Source organism: Mauremys mutica, chromosome 22, assembly GCF_020497125.1.
Source record: "Mauremys mutica isolate MM-2020 ecotype Southern chromosome 22, ASM2049712v1, whole genome shotgun sequence".
Lineage (NCBI taxonomy): Eukaryota > Metazoa > Chordata > Testudines > Geoemydidae > Mauremys > Mauremys mutica.
In genome coordinates, this window is record NC_059093.1 from 1254523 (window position 1) to 1275450 (window position 20928).

Genomic DNA, 20928 nt, shown 5'->3' on the forward strand with positions numbered 1-20928 from the left:
CCAACATCTGCAAGGGAGGCAGCTCCTCTGTATTCAAGATCTTCTTGCTGCAGGCTGAACACCCCAGGTGGCGGGGATGGAAATGGCTGCCTGCTGTATCCAGGTGGTGGTGGGGCCTCCAGCTCATCTTGGCACTGTCAATGGCAAATCCATGTGGGAGAAGAAGAGAAGGCAGGTCTGGAACAGCACCACCGTAAGCACTCCTGGTCCCCATCAATTCATGAATTGGGTGTAGCCCTCTGCTCCAGTCACAATGACATCCATCCAGATCCTCATGGCCTCAGCTGATGGTGCCACCATGTAATAGAGGCGGTCGTGGGTCTTGACGCAGAAGGTAAGAGCTGGGTTGGGACTCTGCAGAGGTGAAAGAAAAACATGGGGAGCTTGTTCCTGCAGTAGCTAGGGAGCCCGCTCTTCCCCCCACCCCCACTCTGGAGCCGGCCCTGCCCACCCCCCACACACCAACAGCAGCCTAAGGCCCGCTGAGGACTTTTCCAACTACAGCTAGTGCTCCAGCAGACGGGGAGGGGAAGCAGTGCTGAGATTCAGCCCCATGGTGAGCATTTGCAGCTCCTCTGGTAAATGGGCCCTAGGGAGGCAGTACGTGTGCAAGAAGGCACATTGGTCCTTTATCTTTGTGCCAATGCCCTGTGAGGTGCAGGACCAGACAAAGCATCACCATCATGGAACAGTGCTGGGGACTTTTTGCACAACAGCAGAGAGCAACAACCAAGCTGACTACTGCCTGAACAAGGCTAGGTCAGAGGCTCAAGCCTGTACACCTGCCTGTCATGTTGCCCAGCTGCACCAATCCTAGAGAGAGGAAGACGTCTGCTGGACAGAGGGTGGGGGCAACCTGCCTGAGGTTCCTCTGCCTATGATATGACACTGAGCGAGCTTCTACCTGTAAAGACAAATCCTAGTCACACTGACATCAATGAAAGCTTTGCCTGATGGAAGTAGGATTTGGCCTGAAGAATGAGGCAGCAGCTTGAATGAATGGAGAAGGGGAAGATGAAGTATAGGATGTCCTGAGATGATGGCACTCCAGGCACTTGAGATCTGCAGACACAGCCCTGGAGCAGGAATGGCTGCAAAGGGTAGAGATCTCCCAGCACATGGAGAGAAACCCAAAAGCTGAAGCTACTATATTGACTCATCATTCCAATCCACCTGTGTTGTCAGACCAGAACAGCATGAGGACAACAGGGTTGTGGAGGATGCAGCTTACACAGGATTAAAGGCTCCACTACTGCATTAAACAACCAGCCAATCTAAGAACCACTGCGACCTACTGAACGGAGTCAGGAGCCTGGGGGGCTGTCCCTGGCTCTCCTGGTGCAAACATGGCCATAGCCAAGTCAAATCATCTCTGTGCCTTGACTTCCCAGTTGATAATACATTCTTCCTACAAATCCGGTAAGTAAGGCAGGGTTGTGCTCCTAGAATCAGACCAATCACACAGCACATTCCTGAGCAGCCAATCGGCATGCACAGACTAAGCCCCAGCCAGCACAGAGAATGGCAGTATAAAAGAGGCTCAGACCTTGACACATGACCCTTACCAAGGGCAGAAGGGAGCTGCAGGTCTGGCATCTGTCCACTGGCAGATGTGTGGCCAGCATTGGGTCACTGGCATAGGATACAAATGCCCAGGGCATTCTCTGAGTCATGCTGGACAGGGGCAGAGTTTACAGGTGGTACTGACTGGAATTGGCAGCTGAATGGTAGAAACAGCTGTATTCATTGATCTCAGGCCTGGAGCTACCCCAACAATTTAATGAGGATGTTACATTCGCAGAGGCAGCTTAGAGTCAAGGAGAATACTTGTTTGGGGAGACCATAGGCCGTGCAGATTCTGATATCACAAACTCCTTGTTTGATGCACGCATGCCCCAGATACCCTGAGCTGCTTCCTCAGCACACTACTGCTGAAGGTAAATCCAATCCACCCAAGCTGCTGCCATTTTGGAAAGATACTTAAGAAACTGAGTGGGTGCAGAGGTGGAGCCTTAGGGAACCATAGTCTTGAACCCTGCTGGGAGCCTCAGCTGGCCCTGGAGTCAGTAGGAGATAGATATGTGGCACTTTGCATTTCTACAACCCAGAGTCCAGCCCCCTAAGATTCTCTCCCCATCTTGCTCAGCCCAGCCCTCTAAGTGCTTGTGGTTCCAACTAGCACTTGGATCTCCCCTGCATGAAACCCCAATGGCAAATGCAAGGGGTGCTCGTTAATCCTAGTCACAATTTTTTTTTCACAGTACCTGATGCTACTCTTATCAAAGTTGAAGGGAAAACTTCCTCTATCTATCCTAGGAGCAGGCCCAAAAGCTCTCTGAGCGTATGGTGTGCATGACCAATACAGTCCACCCCTAATCAATCTTGTAAAGGTACCCCCCAACCCCACTGCAGAGAGAGGGTGAGGCGCAGAGGGAAGGAGCCTTAGGCTGCTGATCCAGAAACACCAAGTGCAATATAGAAAGAGCCCATTGCAGAGTGTATTCCTAGTGAAACTGCCTCTTGTGCAGGGAGGTCAGACTGATGGGTTGACCAAGACTCTGCATTGCCAGTTAAAAACAAGTGAGCATGCAAACTGCTACAACTAGGCTGGGGACCCAACCAGTCAGGCAAGGTCACACCACCCCACAAAACAAGAGAAAAGAGTGAGAGGCAGAGAGAAGTGCACTGAGACAAACCTCTCTGTGGAAGTGAATGGGGAGAATATCTGCTAGTTGCTAGAAGAAAATAAAGACAAATGCAATTAGAACAGTTCTGTAACCTTGCTCCCATTGGAGCATCTGTTGCAGTGACTGAAACCCTCTCCCCATGTTAATTATGCACCCTAGGAAGCATTCAGCAAATTAGTTGGCTCCATTAGGGCAGGGAAAGCACTCTGTTAGGCAAAAGTGTTAAGCCATTAACTTAAGAGGTAAAAAATTCAAATGTTAAGTGCAGGACTAGGTGGTATTCCAATGGAGGAGGGAGGGCCCTTACTCTTTCCTATTGAAGCTGGCCCATCTTCATTAAATAACTCAACAGTAGGGCTGTCAAGTGATTTAAAAAAATTAAACAATAAAATACCATTTATTATAAATATTTTTGGATGCTTACTATATTTTCAAGTATATTAATTTCAATTACAACACAAAGTGTACAGTGCTCACTTTATATTTATTTTTGATTACAAGTATTTGCACTGTAAAAAACAAAAAAATGTTTATTTTTCAATTCACCTAAGAACTGTAGTGCAATCTCTATCATGAAAATTGAACTTACAAATGTAGAATTATGTAAAAAAAAAACTGCATTAAAAATAAAACAGTGTAAAACTTTAGAGCCTACAAGTCCACTCAGTCCTACTTTTTGGTCAGCCAATCACTCAGACAAATAAGCTTGGTTACAATATCACCTGAAAGCGAGAATAGGCATTTGCATGACACTGTTGTAGCTGGTGTTGCAAGATATTTACGTGCCAGATGCGGCAAAGATTCATATGTCTCTTCATGCTTCAACCACCATTCCAGAGGACATGCTTCCATGCTAATGATGGGTTCTGCTTGATAACAATCCAAAGCAGTGCGGACTGAAGCATGTTCATTTTCATCCTCTGAGTCAGGTACCGGCAGAAGGTTGATTTTCTTTTTTGGTGGTTTGGGTTCTGTAGTTTCTGCATCAGAGCATTGCTCTTTTCAGACTTCTAAAAGCATACTCCACACCTTGTCCCTTTCAGATTTTGGATGGCACTTAATCTTTGATTGAGTGCTGTAGCTGTTTTTAGAAATCTCACATTGGTACCTTTGTGTTTTATCAAATCTGCTGTGGAAGTGTTCTTAAAATGAACATGTACTGGGTCATCATCCGAGACTGCTATAAAATATATGCAGAATGCAGGTAAAACAGAGCAGGAGAGATACAATTCTCCCCCCAAGGAGTACAGTCACAAATTTAATTAATACATTTTTTTTTAACGAGCATCATCAGCATGGAAGCATGTCCTCTGGAATGGTGGCCGAAGCATGAACAGGCATACGAATGTTTAGCCCATCTGGTATGTAAATACCTTGCAACAACGGCTACAAAAGTGCCATTAGAATGAACGCTTGTTCTCACTTTCAGGTGACATTGTAAATAATAAGCAGGCAGCAGGATCTCCTGACAATGTAAACAAACTTGTTTGTCTTAGCGATTGGATAAATAAGAAGTAGGACTGAGTAGACTTATAGGCTCTAAAGTTTTACACTGTTTTGGTTTTGAGTGCAATTATGTAACCAAAAAAAATCTGCATTTGTAAATTACACTTTCACAATAAAGAGATTGCACTACAGTACTTGTATGAAGTGAATTGAAAAATAATTTAAAATAATTTTTACAGTACATTTTTGTAATAAAAAATAAATATAAAGTGAGCACTGTGCACTTTGTATTGTGTGTTGTAATTTAAATCAATACTGAAAATGTAGAAACATCCAAAAATATTTAATAAATTTAAATTCTATTGTTTTAAGTGTAATTAATTGCAATTTTTTTAATCACAATTTTTTTGAGTTAATCACATGAGTTAACTACAATTAATTGACAGCTCTACTCAATAGTAATTGGGCTAGAACCTACATTGAATCCTGCTGTACTCCAGTGTTTTGGGTACTTCCCCCAGCACGGGGGTGAGTTGCTGGTTCAAATCCCTTTTGTGCTGGTTGAGATGGGATTTGAAGCAGGCTCCCTTACCTCTCAAGTGAAGGGCCTAAGTGCCAGCCTGGGAGGTATTCTGACATAGGGTTCCCTCAGTCTTTTCTATTGACTGTGGTCCACTTTAACTACATAATAAATGGGCCAAAGTCTGCCTCCATGGCTCTTGATGCTAGGGGGGTTAGAGCACTTTTCTGGGATGTGAGTGACCCTGGTTCAAATTCCCCATCTGTCTCAGTGGAGGAGGTCTGGTGCCTGAGGTGCAGGCCCTTGTAAATTGACTGTGGACAATACAGAGCAGCTCTTGCTGGTTTAATTAATGAGTAATGGTGGCCGTACAAAAGACCCAGATCACTCTTTTGTCCCCAGAGATTAGCCACCCAGGCTGTGGCAGAGCCGAGGTCACTCCCCTTCTCTGCTGAGGGGTGTAAATTGGGATCTCCCACCTCTCAGGACATTCAGAGGTGGGCAAGGCCTGTTTAAATCCCCTCCCTGTCCCAAGGTGACAGTGGCCTCCTGAGAAAGGGAGGGGGTTCAGACATGGATGTTCTACCCCAAAGGGCAATCACTGAGGAGGCAGGAAATCCCTGTGCAAACTCCTGCTGAATATTTGAACCAGGCTCTCCAACAACCCAAGCTAGTACCCTAACCACTGGACTAAAGAGTGACTCTGGTTTTTGTCCTGTTCTGAAGAATAGTTAAATCAAGTGGAACAACTTCAAGAATCAGGAAGCCCATGAGCACTACATACACCAATGACCAGAGCCCACATCTGGGCTAGGGGAGAGCTCTCTCCAAACTGCTTCTCCACAGGCCAGTGGGGAACTTGAACCAGCAGCTCCCACACACCAGGCACAGAGGTTAATCACCAGACTATAGAGGGAGTCTTTCCCATAGGCTGGCCCAAAGAATAGTTAAGCCAAGTAGAACAGCTTCAAGAGGCAAGCATGAGGGAGGTCTCCCACATTCCTGTGGCCCATAGCTTGGAGTACTCACCTGGGCAGTCAAGATCCCCCTTCAGATTCCTTCTCCTAACCAGGCAGAGGGGGATATTGAAGCAGGTGAGCACCGTAACCACTGGATAAAGGGGTCTCAGATCCATGCTAGGCCTCACCTTTGGAACGGACTCTAGGAGGAACCCTTTCAGTGTGTCAGACTCACTCTCCTGCTAAGGTAAGCCACACAGTTTCACCCCCCTCCTTAGGCTTAACCTGTGGGCCTGCAGCACTCTTGTCTCACCCCGTGAGCTCTGTTCAGTGAGTTCACTAAAGGCAGAGCCCTGCCAGAGACTCGTCAGCTTCTCAGGGATGAACGTACCTCGCCAAGCATTTGCATTGACACTCCCATAGTGTCCAAACAGTTGGCTTGATTAGTCAGCTGGAACTCTGCATAGGCAGCCCTGAAGGCAGTACAGAGACCTGAAGCACAGCCCATTCTGGTAAGCCCCGAGCCTAGGCAGGCTGTAGAGAACTCCTGGGTTCAAACTCTGTCTCCCTCTGTTTGACTTCCTTCCTTGGGCTCCAGGTGAGCGCCCCACCTCCTTCCACCAGCCAGTTCTTATCACCACCTCCCCAGTCTTGTCTTCTCCAGCTAGGGAAATGCTCTTCAGGCTTCCCAAGGAGAAGCAGGGACATCCATTTTCCTCTGGGTTGTTGCCATAGCAGTTCCTTGCCACCATGCTCTCCTCAGACATGGCTTTGCTGTCTTCTGTGCTCATCCCTGCTGACTTCCCTTGCTCTCTGCAATGAGGCAGAAACTGTAGGTGTGATGTTTGCAGATGGAGGTCCAGGCAGAATGGAATGGCCCTTGGGCTTCAAGATCTCATCCAAGGCACACCCCCATGGAGTGACCTGCATGGAACTCAATGGAGTGGCCTCAGAAGAATGAAGACCTGGAGCCAGCTCTGTGGGATTTCGGAGTCTAAGTGTTTCACGGCAATGCAAGGGCCAAGGGCCTGATGGTTTTCCCTCAGGCTTGGATTTGATTCTCCTGTGACCCCAGCCTTGAGTATCTGAACCCTGCTCCACTATACCAGGGGTCTGAAAAGTCACTCTCATTTCATTCAGAAAGCTGTCAAAGTCAGCCAGACACTCCCACCGCAGCCATAGGCAGCCCCAGGGAAGACAGTGCTGAAAAGAGTTCCCCACATAATGCCAGCCTGGAATTACAGCTCAGTGCAAAGTAAAGAGATGTTCCCCTGCTGCAGCATATGGGACGCTCCAGCTCTAGCAAAGACTTTTCAGGTGGCTCAGGGCCTAGTCACGCCTGCTCCTGCAGTCACACTGCCTTCCCTTCAACTCAACAGCGGTGGCAGCTTCTTCACATTCAAGGGGTCACTGGTGGTTCCACTCTCCTGTGCTGGCAGCAGGCTGCATTCAGATACAATTATGCTGGCTGTTGCTACTGCCCCCTGTGACATGTGCTCCCAGATACTTCTAGATCCATTTTCCTCATTTCCCCATAGCAGATTCCAGCCGAAATTTCTCCTGTGGTGCCATATGAAGGCTGCTGGAATTCAGAGGTGTACACTGGTTGCTATTTTTCCACACTTGTTACTAATTTTAAAGCCAACCAACAAAACTATAATGTGTGGGCTTAACAGAGAGCACAGTGCAGCCCTGCTTCACCGCCCTGCCACTAGCAGCTTTCACAGCCTTGGTTTTAAACTGAGAAATTTCTCCCCTTGTGTGAAAGTCACATGTTAAAAACACACTGAGTTTGGCCCTTGCTCGTCCAGTGACTGGGGGCCCCAGAGCTCAGCTATGTTCATGGTGAGGGGGGATCAGCTGTTGTGCACCTCATGGGCTGGGGCCTTGCAACTTGTTCCGTGCTGATGGAGCATTGCTAGCTGCTGCAAGGTTCCAGGGATGGAAATGGCCTTCACCCCTGCGAAGGCTGCATCATCACTCCCCAGGGACTCCAAGGGCACTTGCAGCCACTTTATTGCCTCAAGGCACCATCCCCCAGGAAGGGGGGGGGGCGGGGCGGCAGCTGGTGTGGTTAGGTTAGAGAGACAGGCCGCTGAGCGCACCGGCTTTCTGAAGGAACAAGACTGGTTCTGGCTGCACCTGAACCTCGGGGTTCCCTGGTCCCAGGACTAGCAGCCTGAGGGTTCTGCTGTTAGTACCAGCACAGCATGGGTTAGAGCACTCCTGGCAGTAAAGGGTTAAAGGGAATCCATTGTGAAAGCAGGGTTAGTGCTTGGCACAGCAGAGCCCGGAGGGCGGGATACATACATTTGCTAGGCTGAGGTTGAAAAGTCCTTTCTGGATAGGAAGGAGAAGGGGGGAAAAAGAGAGAAATAGACAAAGAGCTCAGCCTGCCCTGGATTCAGATACTTTTACGCTTGCCCAGCTGTCTAGGCAGTAGGATTTGTGACCACAGGCCTGTGCATGCAGAGGTCTCCAGTCCATATTATTGCTCTGGGGAAAGCTGCAGGAAACGAGGTCCCAGAGGTAGTTCGGCCTGTCGCTCACTCATTCCTGGAGGGCCAAGACTCTGCAAGGTCCAGGGACATGCTAGCAGCCCAAGTGCTGGCATCATACTGTCTGTCAGACATTTAACTGCCCCCACCCCCCCACATGCTAGGTTGGTATCTCTCAGCAGACAGACGGGTGCTCGCTGGAGTTCCCCTGCAGATATGAGGAAGATGGCTCAGGCTAAACTAGAGGATTCAGCGCACAGTGCTGGGCAAGCTGCCCCAGCACAGGCCTCCACCTGCCAGGAGATAACACCCCTTCCCAACCATGTCCAGACCCCATGCCACTGAACCTCTGGCAGAGTCACCCACCTCTGGGTGGAGAGAGCAGCAGTGACCTGGACAGTGGGCAGCACTAAGTCCATTTCTGGCATCCGGGCCCTGGCCACAACCTGATTTGGACTCCAGGAAGCTTTGGCAGTAACTAATCCCTGGGGGTGGGGGAGAGGCTTGTAACACAGGCTCTGCAACTGTCCTGTTGGCCCAGAGCGGCACATCTTCTGGTGCCGAGGGCCTGGGCCCTGCTAGCTACAATGGGGTGAGTCTGGGGTTTGTGGGACATCTGTGGCTCCCAGGGGCCCACGACACATCACACTCCTGTAACTTATCACTGGGGTGGGCACTGTGATGCAAATGGGCTTCATCATGGAGCCCTGCTGCCCCAGAATGTCGATTCTTGCGACCCAGTGCTGCAAGGCGGCGCTTGCACCATTGCACTTTAGAGAACCCGCCCTGTCCTGGGACAGCATTGACCGGTCAGCCCATCCCCTTCCCCAGCCCACACCAAGGGCAGGGCCAGGCCTCACCTTAGCAGCACTGCGGAGATGGTCATAATAAACCTCCTCTATGGCTTGGAAATAGATCACTCCCTTGAGCTTCGTCTCATGTTTATCTGCATGAGAGAGAAACGCAAGGCACTGTAAGCACCAGGCTTCACAGAGAAGGAGGCAGCAAGACAAGAGGGTGGAGGCTGGCTCCCAGCTGGAACTGAGCCAGACACCACATGGGTTAGCTAGAGCCAGCCACAGCAGGAGAGTCAGTCCTGAGACACCCTGTCAGTGACATGAATGTGATGAGACCTTCTGAGGGTTAAAGGGTCAAATACACCACTGGTGGCGGTTGGGTGGGGTATTTGTATAGAGACTGGGGGGCAGTCGGGCAGCAGTGGGGTGCTCTTACCAACATAGTAGGAGACTGTGCGTTTCATACGGTCGAAGACAAACCAACGCTTCTTCCAGGATTTGATCTTGCCGCCCATCTTGACCAGATAGCCCTTGCACATCTTCTCGGTCAGGATGACATGATAGCAGGTGTCCACACTGTGGCCTGAGGACTCTATATGTGTCTTTAAGTCAAAATCCTCCTTGCGGATGGGGAGATATCTGGTCAGGGGCCGTGCCTGGAGAAGCAACGCAGCCTCGTCAGTGCCACCCCAATGGCAGTCGCCGCCCTTGAGAGTAAAGGAAGTGGGAGAGTTGAGCACTTAGCCAACACAGGCCCCATTGCACTCCTAGCATCCAAGATGCTGCCACCAGCTGTGTCACCTTCATAAGTCTCAAAAGGGGACAAGAGGCCCTGACCCAGTCCCTACCCCTCAGCACCAGATGCTCCAACATCAGACCCAAGAGAATTGCATGACAAGTGGCACCTTCCATGCATGTGAATGCTAGTTCTATGGCTGAAACGCACCATGCAGCCTCCTTAACACCAGAGACGGATGAGAAAAGGACTGCCCACTCATCCCCTGCTCCACACCCCTCCCCTCACCTGAGAGAAGTGTTTTTCTCGCATCTTGACCTCCTTTTCAATCAGCTTCTGCCGATGAGCCGTCTCATCCTGCAGCCTCCGCTCCAGCTGCTCCCGCCGCCTGCGCTCGTCCTCCAGGGCCTGTCGCCGCAGCTCCATCTCCCGCTCCTGCCAAGTAAAGGACATGGCAAGATCCCCTCTCTGCCCTGCCTATCTCATGCCCAGCACTAGCTGCCAGAGGCATTACTCATGATGCAGGACTTGTGGGTGTGACAGTGGATCGCTGGCAGCCCTGGAAACTGGATCCCCTCTCCCTGAGGGCTTCCGTGTCCCCATAAACAAGAGGGTGAGAATGCTCTGAGTGTAGTTCCCTAGCATTGGCATACAGACCCCACTCACCCGTGACTCCATCAGGCGAGATTTCTCTGCATGGGCCTCTTTCAGCATCTTCTCCATCTCCTCGATCTTCACTGCTTCCACCCCACTGGCACTGCAAGACAAAGCTGATACCATCACAGCCTGCAATCCCCGCTTGGGCCAGGACCCTGGCTGCTCCACACAGGTGGAGAGTGTCTCCTTACAGGAATGGATGGCAGTTAGGAATCCCATGCTCGCTCACCCCTGGGCAGGGCCAAGCAAACTCCCAGAACTCAGAGCCAAGGCTAGTGAGCCAGACCTCGGTGAGGGGATGATTTTTCACAGAAAGGGCTCTCAGAGATTAACTGGCAGTGGCATCTACTCTGTGGAGGAGGTGTAGGTTTTTGTCCTGAGCTATGATGAGTCCCTCTGCACCCCCATCTCTGTCTCAGTCCCAGCAGGGGCCCACAAACACATTTTGGGAACACGTCCCCTCCTCAGGGAGACAGCCACCTGACATCCAGGGAAATCTGCATGAGTGTATTATGGTGATGCCTGAAGGAAGACAACTCCTGCCCCAAAGGGCTTGCACTAATCCAGAGGATATCTAGGCCCTGGAACAGCTAATGGAAATTCTCCTTTTGCTTGAGAGGGAGGGGCCTGGATCTGGGGTACAGAACACTGTGGGTCCAGGCCATGGTGCCAACCATGGGTTTTACTGGGGTCTGTTTGCAGTCAGGGATTCATTGTAGAGGGTGACTTGGGGGAATCAAACAGGGCCACATCGCCTGCTCTGCCCCAACCCAATGCCTCTCATACATCTAGAGCTGCCTCTAAACACTGCATCTGCCACAGGCTCACCTCACACCACCAATCATCACAGACACCGACAGATTAACATGAACAAGCTCTATGGGCTTGTTTTTCTGCCAACACCCTGCTGCAGAGCAGCCACAGAGCCAGGATGGACCCCCAGACAGAATTCATGATTTTACTGATGCCTGAGCTCTGGATTCCTTCCCGAAGAGCATACGCAAGCCAGGAAATCCCCAGCCTGCATGGCTGCTGTGCACAGCCCAGCACAGCAGCTTCCCTGTGAGTCAGGCTCTCATGTTGGGCAGAGCAAGGGGAGCCAGGCTCATCCAGCCCCCCAACAATCAGCACGGGGAGGGGGGGCAGTTATTGCCCAAGGATTCTGAGACGAGTGCTGAGGAGTTTGGGGAGTCTCAGAGAGGGGAGCGGGGCTGGGGGGTGTGTGGGATGGATGATGGAAGGTGGCTGCAATGAAGTTGTCAGAAATGCTCACAAATGGCTTATCTGTCAACCCAGTGAAACTCTGTAGGCCCCTGCACTTATTAACTAGCCCTCCCTCCCCCTGCCCTGACTGACCAGGCTCCTGCCCCAGCACTTCGGGCATGTCTACACTTGAGCTGGATGTGTGTGTGTGTGGGGGTGATTCTCAGCCTGAGTAGATGCGCCTGTACTAGCTCTCATCTAGCAATTTTGCTAAAAACAGTGTTTCCACAGAAGTGTGAGCTGTGGTAGGTGCTAGCCGCCCAGAGTAAATGCCCATCAGAGACCTTAGGCACATAGGCACCTAGGTTCATTGAGCCCCACCCAGTTCACCTCATGTAGAGGCCTCTGGACACGCTTTGCTCATTACCAACCTGGCGGCCCTGTGGTGAAAGGCTTTCAGCCCCAAGCCAGCTGGCTGCCCCCTGAGGCCAGGCCAGGCATCTGGAATGTGCTGACGTCTCTCCTGAATGGGGCGGATTCTCTTCACATCACCTGTTGTCAGGACAGGGACCAGCCCGTGTGCATCCCTCCCCTCCGCAGGCTGCCCAGAGTGCAGGTGCCCAGATTACCTGGACATGTTATCAGGCGAGCAGGCTGAGTTGCCACCAGTGGAGATACTGGTTTCCATGCTGTCTGAGCTCTCCAGGCTGAGTGTGTCATAGGCGTGGTCCATGTCCTCGGCCCGGTGCCCGATGCCATGGGGAGGATGATGATGGAGAATGGAGTGATGCATGAGCGGAGGGTAGGAAGTAGGGGGGTAGTGAGGCTGCCCGTGCAGGGCTTCCCACTGGGACTGCGCCTCAGCAGCCGCTTTCTGCTTCAGCTCCGCCAGGCGCCGCTTCTGCTCCTCAATCACCTGCTGCCCTGTACCCCAAGGGAAGAAGAACAGAGGGCAGATCACCAGAGGTAAGGAGGGGGCCTGACTGGCTACGGTAGCTATGGCCTGGGCACTGGCAGGCAGCCTTCACTCTGTGCCCAGCACCGTGACTGCCTGGGGCTCATGGCTCACACAGGACTTCTGCTACAGTGCCATCTCTGGCCAGGAAGGCACGAGTCTGAATTGCCCAGCGCATCCAGCTGTCATGGACTAAGTCCACATAGCACGTGATTGGAAATACAAGCATGTGGCCATCTGTCTAAGTGTCCATGTCTACGTCCACACCTATCAGAGCATTAATGACGATGAGCAGAGAATCTCCTATGACATCCGTCCAAGTGTGAGAATATGCACCCTGCTAAGCACTGTGCGTGCCCATCCGTTTCCCAGTGCAAACATGCCCCCATCTCCTCATGTCTGCCTGTTCAGCCGAAGTCTTCAGAGAACTCCCTGACCCATGACTCAAACCCCTTTACAGCCCCCTTCCTGCAGCAGCCCCTATGCAGCACTGTGGGAATGTAGAGTAAGTGGGATAGAGATAAATGTGGCTTTGAACTGCAACGGTGACAGAGTCTGAAGGCAAAGGGAATTCCCTACTGTGCATGTGAGGAGCCAGGGATAAGCCTGGTCTCTGGGCAGGATGCACATTGCTACCATGCAGCAGCCAAGGAAAAGTTGCTCACCCTGAGGAGTTGGAGCCACTGCCACCACTGTGCAGCTGCAGCAGCCCTGCTGCATGGCGACTACCCAGCTCTATTTCCCATCTGGGAGCTGGCAGCGAGACAGGAATAAGGCAGGTCTGACCACGGGCCACTGACGGCACACCCCACTCCCATGCTGTGCTCTTGGATCACTTGGTGGATGCACTGGAAGCTCCCAGTGTGTCTCCTCAAGGGGCTCCTCACCTTTTCCAGACCCATTTAGATGTTACCCCACTCCTCCCTCCTGCCAAAAATGCACATAGCCAGATCCAACCTTCAAGGTTCCCAGCTTGCATGGACCATCCCAGCTGGGCCTCTACCTTCCCCTGGCCTCAGACACTCAGAGCAGAGGCAGCAAGGGGAGGGTGCATGAATCAGTCTGGCAGGGCTGGGCAAAGCATTCATAGACCAGGCAGCCTGATACCAGATTTGCCAAATCCACACAACCGCTTGCATGCTCAGTGGGGCTTTGGGGGGTGCAGCAGGGAGAGAGGGGCATGCAGGGAGAAGGACCAGGTAGCAGGTTCCTGAAGGAGCTCCAGCTTTTGGCGCTTTGCATGGCAGGCACAGCACTGAAAGGCAAACAGCTGCTGTCACTGGAGCTGCTGCTGTGGAGGAAGAGGAGGCAGACAGGGTCCTGCAGAGCTCATTTGACCAAAGTAGGAAAGGTGTTGGCTGACATGGCCTATGGGGGAGAAAACTGCTCAGGGCTTCCCTCCAGGCTGTGCTCTCTGATGCAGGGGAAACCTGGGTTGGTCAGGAACAAGCCACCTGCCTCAGTCAGCACCAGCCCCTAATGCCAGGGGAAAACAAGCTGGTTCTCAAGTGCAAGCTGGAGATGTCCCCTTTGGGACACAGCTGGGGATGCTCTTGCGGGAAGATGTCCTGGAAGCATCTGGCCAGTTTGTCTGGCGCTGCAAACAGATGGACTCTCAGACACACTGACACCTTGGGGTTGGGTCTGTGCCTCCTCCCCACCATTAGCAGATGGCATCAGGTGTCTTCTTGGACCACACAGCCATGCTGCTGCCTAAGGGGCCAATTCAGGAGTCCTAGCCTTTCCAGGTCTCTGCTGGCTGCAAGGGCTCTCCTGGGAGTGCAACAGCTGGAGATGCACCGTATGGAGCCGGGGGTGAGGGGACAGAGGGGAAAAGCAAGAGACCATGAGAGAGCCACAGTATCCGTGTCAGAGCCAAACCAAATCTGGCAGGCTCCTGGCTTCTTCCTCACCTGCGCAATGGCTCTGGGCATTGTCTGTTCCCCATGGCTGCTGCTGGGAAGGGTGCCTTTGCACAGGATTAGCTGAGGTTTTAGTCTCATTTACACTGTTATATCAGCCATGCTGCAGGAAGTGGCAGCCCAGCACAGTTACTGTTGGCAGATGGGACCTGCCACATTTCATTGTGTTGCAGGACCATGCTATTGTCTTGCCAATTAACAGATCTCAAGGGTCAGAGGGATCACAACCAAGTCGCAAGATGAAATCTGTTGGGAGCACTGCTGGGCTAGCAGCAGGATGCCCAACATGGCTGGGTCTACCACTGGTGGGAGTTCTTCCTCCAAGAATCCTGTCAAACTGCTAAAGTTCTAGCTGGGCTCTCTGGCAAGACAGCCTTGTGCACATGGGTTACAGCAACTGCTAGCAACAGCCATGCTGGAGCATGACCAGGGCGCAGCATGGACAGAGCCTGGGAATTGCCAGCTGAGCTGAGTGCTTAGGGCCAGACAGACCAATGCTGCTCATGTGCAGCAAAGCAGCATGTGACAACTCAGTGATGACATCCCTCCACCCATCCATGAGAGTCCTGACCTCTCCCCTTCCCATGATCCTCATGGTCTACTCCAGCTGATTTGACCAGTCATATTAAAGTCATAAGATTGTCAGAAGGCCTGACATGGAGCCTTACTCCTTCATTTCCTCTCCCCCATTAGTAGAGACCATCTCATGCTGGGCATGTTTATGGCTGCAGGGGCCAAGCATCAGCTAAGACACCTTGACTCCTGGGAAATGGGTTCAAATCCCAGCTGGGAAACTCAGCCCATCACCTTTCTGAAGATGGACCCCGCTACTGCTCCAGACTCCAAAGCCAGTGGCATATGCAGCAGCCTGACACGCCCTTTGGAGTGAGAGGGGCTTATAGCAACCTAGATGATTCTGTTTCAACTGTGGCCCCCAGGTGTTCTCATCCCCCACCCTCCTGACAAACTGATCCCCAGCACCTGGGAGGCAGGTGCAGTACATGAGGAGAAACCATAGGCTCGGCTCAGCCTGAGTTGCAGAAGCTTGGGCATCTTTCCTCAGTGGATTTGGATTCCCCCAACCTGGGCTGGGTACTTGCTGGGAGCGAGAGATCCAGGACCATTCTCACAAAGAGACAATTTCTCTTAAGCCAACCCTCCCTCCACAGGGAGATCAGTGGGAACCCTCCCTCTCCCTCCTCCTCTCGATTGTGAGTGCCACCAGAGCCTCCTGGGTTTGTGACGCACAGCCAGACTGGATCATGGTCTGGGCCTGCATCGTTCGGGAGGCCAGAGTAGTAAAAGCTCCAGGCAGAGTGGCTCTTCTGCCGCCAGCTCAGAAAGTGGGTGTTTCCCCTCCTACTACTGCATGAGAAAGGCCCTCGGAGTTCCCCAGGCGGGATGTCTAGTGAACCACGGCCAGCAGTAACACATAATGAGAAGAGATATTGGTGCAGGACACAGGGCACAAGCAAGGGCAGTACCATCCTGGGAGGGGCAGAGCAACCCCAGCTCCCACAAACTACTCAGCGCAGTTTGGAGCATCCCGGTAGGTGCATCTCCTTTCTCATTCCCTGGGCAGGTTGAATCCCACCCCCTATGGCATGCCCTTGGAGCAGGTACTTACCCTTCTGCTGCAGGGCCAGCTGGCGTTTGGTCTCGATGTCCTGCAGTGTGGCTGCCAGGTTTCGTGGCAGGCTACCTGTGCCATTCTGTGGGTGCAGGGGACCCTAGGGATGTGAAAAGACAAGGATGAAGAAGCCCCCGTGGGTTGTGTCCCCGTGCGATGCTCAGTCCCTGGCTCGGGCTCAATCTGCAGTAAAGGACCTTAGTTATAAACAGTCTGGCTGATGGAGATATTAACAGATCCACCTGCTGTACTGCTGTGAAAGGGCATCAAGTCAGGGTTCCAGGCTGTGTCTCCCAACTATCTTCCTGCAGCCTAATAGCCCAGGACCCCCAAAGTCAGTGGATTGGAACAAGCCCCGCCTTTGGGGAATGAGTGACAATGCTGGTACTGCAGCCCCCTGAGCACATACCTTTGGGGAGGAGCTGCGTCCCAGCATGGCCACGCTGAGCTGCGAGGATGACGCAGACCCGCTCTTTGTGCGTGGGAGGGTGCTGCCGGTGTCGCTGTCCATCTTAGCACGATAGACCTGGACACAAACACAGGCAGATGAAAGGCACAGCACAGGACCCTGTGGACTGGCTGAGGCTTAGGGAGAATTGATGGCTACCAGAGCCATCAGTACCCGTAACAGAGATTCATGGCATTTGAACCACTTCAGCCCCGAAAGAGGGAACGAGAGGGGAAAGTAGCAACAGGAGGATAAAATGGGATTCTGATCTGATGGCAGCCTGGATCTACCGGAAGGATCTGCATCTTTTCAACATATACGACACATGTACAGACAGCAGCTGCCTGAGGGCTCAGCTTGCTAACAGCAGTAGAGTTAACGCTAATCTCTGTTACGTCCCTCCTTCAGCCCCAGTCCCTCAGCACAGGCGCCTTCCCTACAGGATATTCCCCAGGGCTTTGCTCCATCTTGTTTGAATGTGCCCCATGCTGGCCAGCTGCTGCACAGGGTACAAAATACCCAGGGCCCAGGAACGTGCCGTCTCTGAGCAAACACCTGCCCTTCTGAAAACCAACTCCCACTGTTAACGTAAGGAGAGACCCTGTTACAGTGAGACTGTGTTTCGTTTCAAGGTGCAGTGTCTCTGACTTACACCTGCTTTCAAAGGCTGAGACAGTCAAGTGAGAACAAACTGGCCTCTAGGTTGCCTTACACTCTATTTCAATAGCAGAGCTATTACTCCTGGTAAGGAGACAGGTGTCCCAACCTGGAGCAAAAGCAACTTTTGGACTCAGCGGCTGAGCTCCTGTGAGCTGCACTCATTGAGAGTGAGCATAGAGCCCATACGGTTGTGTTCAGTCACCTCTCTACAACCCCGAGTACAACCGCCACAAAGGTGGAATGGCACAGGTACAGATCAAGACTTTCCCAGTGCTGCTGCTCTGGTTCCTTTGCAGAGCCCCAGGCACTACAGAAGCTTGGGAGGGTTGGCTCTCACTTCCTGGGGTTTGGTGTCTGGGACTTGTGCTATACTGAGGGGGCCTTTTACTGCTGGTACTTCTCTCCACACTCAATGTCATTCGACAGGTTATTGTTCCTCAGCTGAGATCAAGGGCTGGTCTGGAACCCAATTAACTAAAGGGGCTGTAACCTGAACCATCAGTTCCCCAAGGGAAAATCTGCCTGAGCAGCTATTGCGACAGGTCTGACACTGATAAATAATCCATTTAATTCATTCTCACTTGGCACTGGGGCTCACAGACTTGCAGTGGAGTAGCTAAAAGTTAACTACAGATCATTTCATTAGTTTGATTCTGTGTTCTGTGGAGATGAGCCCTAAATTACACAAGACAGGGCAGGGAGTGTCTCTTTAATGTGTCTGTTAAGCACCATGTGCCGGCATGACATGGCATAAATAACCATAAATACTTCCCTGAGCTGATAATTCTCCCCCAAAATCGCCAATTGCAACATTGTGAGAGTAACAGACCCAGCCAGGCAGTGGGAAATCAAAGCAACAACTTCTGGGTCAAATCCACTGGGGGTGCAAATTGGCTCCATTGATTCATGGGAGCTAAGTCAATTGACACTAGCTGGGAATCTGGGTCACACTACCTGTGTCTTCTCTCCATCCCAGCCGGCTTTGGGAGGGGACTCTGAACATCCCTAGCTCGGAAACTCCCTTATTAGGTGATCAGTCTCACTAATCTAGCTGGCTGAGTCCAGCTGCAGCTGGCCTTGCTGCCAACAGCCCCCTCCCCAGGCACCTCTGCGATCCCAACCCTGCAGCCTGTGAGCACCCAACCCCTGCAGGGCCTGGAGATGGGAAGCAGGTGGGGCAATTACCTGGAACGGCTTTCGAGAAGAGTGAGCTTTAGCAGGAAGAGGAGGGGGGGAGTGAGGAGAGGCAGGGGGGGAGGCCTCGAAGCCAGCCATGTAATCCAGGGCAGAAAGCTGCACTGGGCCCACCTGAAGCTGCTTCTCCATCTAAAGAGAGAGGGTGTGAGAGACAGGAGGGGAGGGATGAAGGACAAAACAGTGAGAGAATGAGAAACGGAGAAACCCTGCACCATCCCTGCATGCTCACACCAAGGACCTAGATGTGAGGAGAGGGAAACAGAACCCAGTGCTCCCTACAGCCCACCAAGGACCCTAACTGGCTCCGTCCCCTTCTTCTGGGAATTAAAACATGGGACCCTTCATCTGCAGCCAAACCCCAGCACTGTGCTGACAACAGCTCCAGGATCTTCCACCCCCAACCCCATTATCAAGGAGCGAGAGCAGCAGGCACTAAGGTGAGCACTGGAAAGCCACTCAACCCCAGTCTGCATGGCTTACAGCGAAACCAGCTAGATGTGGCAGGAAAGCCCTGTGGGAGCCTTGTGAGTCCTCACAGAGGGGCTGAGATGAATGAAAGGCAGCAGGGGACACAGGGAGGGAGGGGACGCACAGGCACCAACACTTGCAATGGGAGCTGTGCAGACAGCTACTCCTGCTTAACCCCGGAGCTGCAGCAAAGCAGGGCAACAGTGCAGCAGGGTCGAGGTTGGGCTGGCTGGGATGGAGACAATGTGTTCTCAAACCCCCCTTGAATCCAGAAGTGTTGGGACAGATTGTTCTGAGTAGATACCCATGGCTTGGGGCTCAAAAGGGTGTCATTCCTTCCCCCTCCACCCATGGTATGCTGCAGGGCACACACATCCCTGGCATAAACACAGTCCTAGGCCATGAACTCTCACCACTTATCAGCCCTGCTGCTGGGTCTGCTCCCCTTTGCTGCCAGTCCTACCTCCTCCTCCAGCTGAGTGTTGTGATGAGGGCACTGGGCAGGGCAGGGGAGCAGCACACAATTCTGCTTTGCAGTGAGAGAAGGATCCTGGGGATCCCAGCCCGTCTCTCTCACCCTGCGGACTGACATGGCAGTGCGGGATGCTTGCTTGTGGCTCAGAGGCCCCGGAGCCCCACACCAGCCCGTCTCTCTCACCCTGCGGACTGACATGGCAGTGCGGGATGCTTGCTTGTGGGTCAGAGGCCCCGGAGCCCCACATCTGCCTTCCCTTCTGTGGCTGGACACCCCCCACCCTGCCCCAGGGGTGAGCCATGCTGCTCCCTCCTCACAGCCAAACGAGAGCTCAACATTAAATCAGTCCTGAGGCTTTAGAGCTGGCAAGAGGGGCTGGTGTGGTGGCACTGGGGAGGGACTATGCAGCTGGACCAGCTCTTCCTCTGACCCATGTGCATGTTCTGCACTGCGAGGGATCAGTCTCCATGGATGATTCAGCATTTGCCAAGGTTGCCCAGGCAAGCGAACATGCTGATGATGCTAGCAGTGTCTGTGCTGGGCATGCCTACCCGCTAGGATTCAGACTCCATCCCAGGCCAGAAGGGATCCCTATTGCCTGGCCGCCTCTCTCTGGGACCCATCCCAGGCACACAGTGCTAAAGCCCGAGGGGTGGCAAGAGGGAAATGCAATGGACACAAACCTCAGCAGAGATGAAGGAAGAGGAGAGAGGTGGCGCAGGAGAAGGAAGGCAGCCTGCAGACGAAGCAACTTGAGGGGCGAAGCCTGAAGTGTGATGGCCCAATGGGGAAGCAGGAGGGGCCTGCCCTAGGTCAGCTCTGACATTGCCCAGAATCCCTGAGAGCTGGTCAACAGTCACGTACTGGGGCAGAGAGAAGCAGCAGAGTGAAAAGCGGAAACAGGACTAGAGCAGTGAGAGCCAGACAGGCAGAGAGGTGAGCAGGTAAGGACCTCAGCAGCCCCAAAGCCCATCCCAGGGGAGATCATTACAATAGGAGAGTTTAACTTCCTGACACGCTGCAGAGGCTTTTGGCTCAGCTCCACAGAGCAGCATCAGGAACAGCTGCTATTTGCATTGAGCCCAGCTGTCACCCGCTTGCCCGAAGGTCTCGCAGCACACCGGAAGTGGCACCTGCATAAGCTCTGCTGGGGGATTCACTTTACTTTTTAATTTTGGGGGGAACTATTATTGCTCCTGGGACTGATAAGCACCCACTTGAGCAAGAGAGAGGCCAGGCTGGGGAACCAGTGTGTAAAGGTTCCCCATGCTGCTCTGCCAAGTAACCTCCATCCTTAGTTACCTCAGTGTCGGGTTCCCCCCCGGCACAGCTATGCCGATGCCCCTCAGCCTGATGCCGATGCCTGACCTGCAGCCCCAAAGCTACTCCAGCCATTTAGCTGAGACTGTCTATGCCAAGCTGAATGGCAGTTTTGTAACAAAGATCTAATTCAACCTAAAGCTGATCCCACATATCTCACTTGCAGATCCCAGCAGTCAAATTCTGCTTAGGGGAATTCCACTGAGAACAGGGAGGGACCTAGCCCCAGGTAGCCAACTTCAGAGGACTAAAGAATTAACTCATTCACCCCACCCCCCAGCAATGTTCCCTCTAATTTTTTACATCCATGTGCAGAATGAACTTTGATATGTGCACCAATATGGAGGTGA

The 20928-nt window shown here is 52.5% G+C and overlaps 1 protein-coding gene across 30 annotated transcripts in view; it reads right to left on the bottom strand.

Moving 5' to 3' along the window:
* Positions 1-206: 206 nt before the first annotated feature.
* The window catches only part of PHLDB1 (pleckstrin homology like domain family B member 1), a 111260-nt gene continuing 90538 nt past the window's right edge, over positions 207-20928 (bottom strand). For 17 of the 30 annotated variants that reach the window (XM_044997141.1, XM_044997144.1, XM_044997140.1 and 14 more), the window contains 11 exons: positions 18304-18444; positions 16420-16536; positions 16008-16110; positions 12133-12427; positions 10310-10400; positions 9932-10078; positions 9344-9614; positions 8971-9056; positions 7923-7952; positions 2697-2735; positions 207-354 (listed from right to left, as the gene is read on the bottom strand). In XM_044997141.1, the coding sequence (XP_044853076.1) occupies positions 214-354; positions 2697-2735; positions 7923-7952; positions 8971-9056; positions 9344-9614; positions 9932-10078; positions 10310-10400; positions 12133-12427; positions 16008-16110; positions 16420-16536; positions 18304-18444 (1461 nt within the window). In that variant the 3' untranslated portion in view covers positions 207-213. The remainder of the gene's footprint in view (positions 355-2696; positions 2736-7922; positions 7953-8970; positions 9057-9343; positions 9615-9931; positions 10079-10309; positions 10401-12132; positions 12428-16007; positions 16111-16419; positions 16537-18303; positions 18445-20928) is intronic. The other 13 variants (XM_044997153.1, XM_044997156.1, XM_044997159.1 and 10 more) reach the window with 9 other exon arrangements.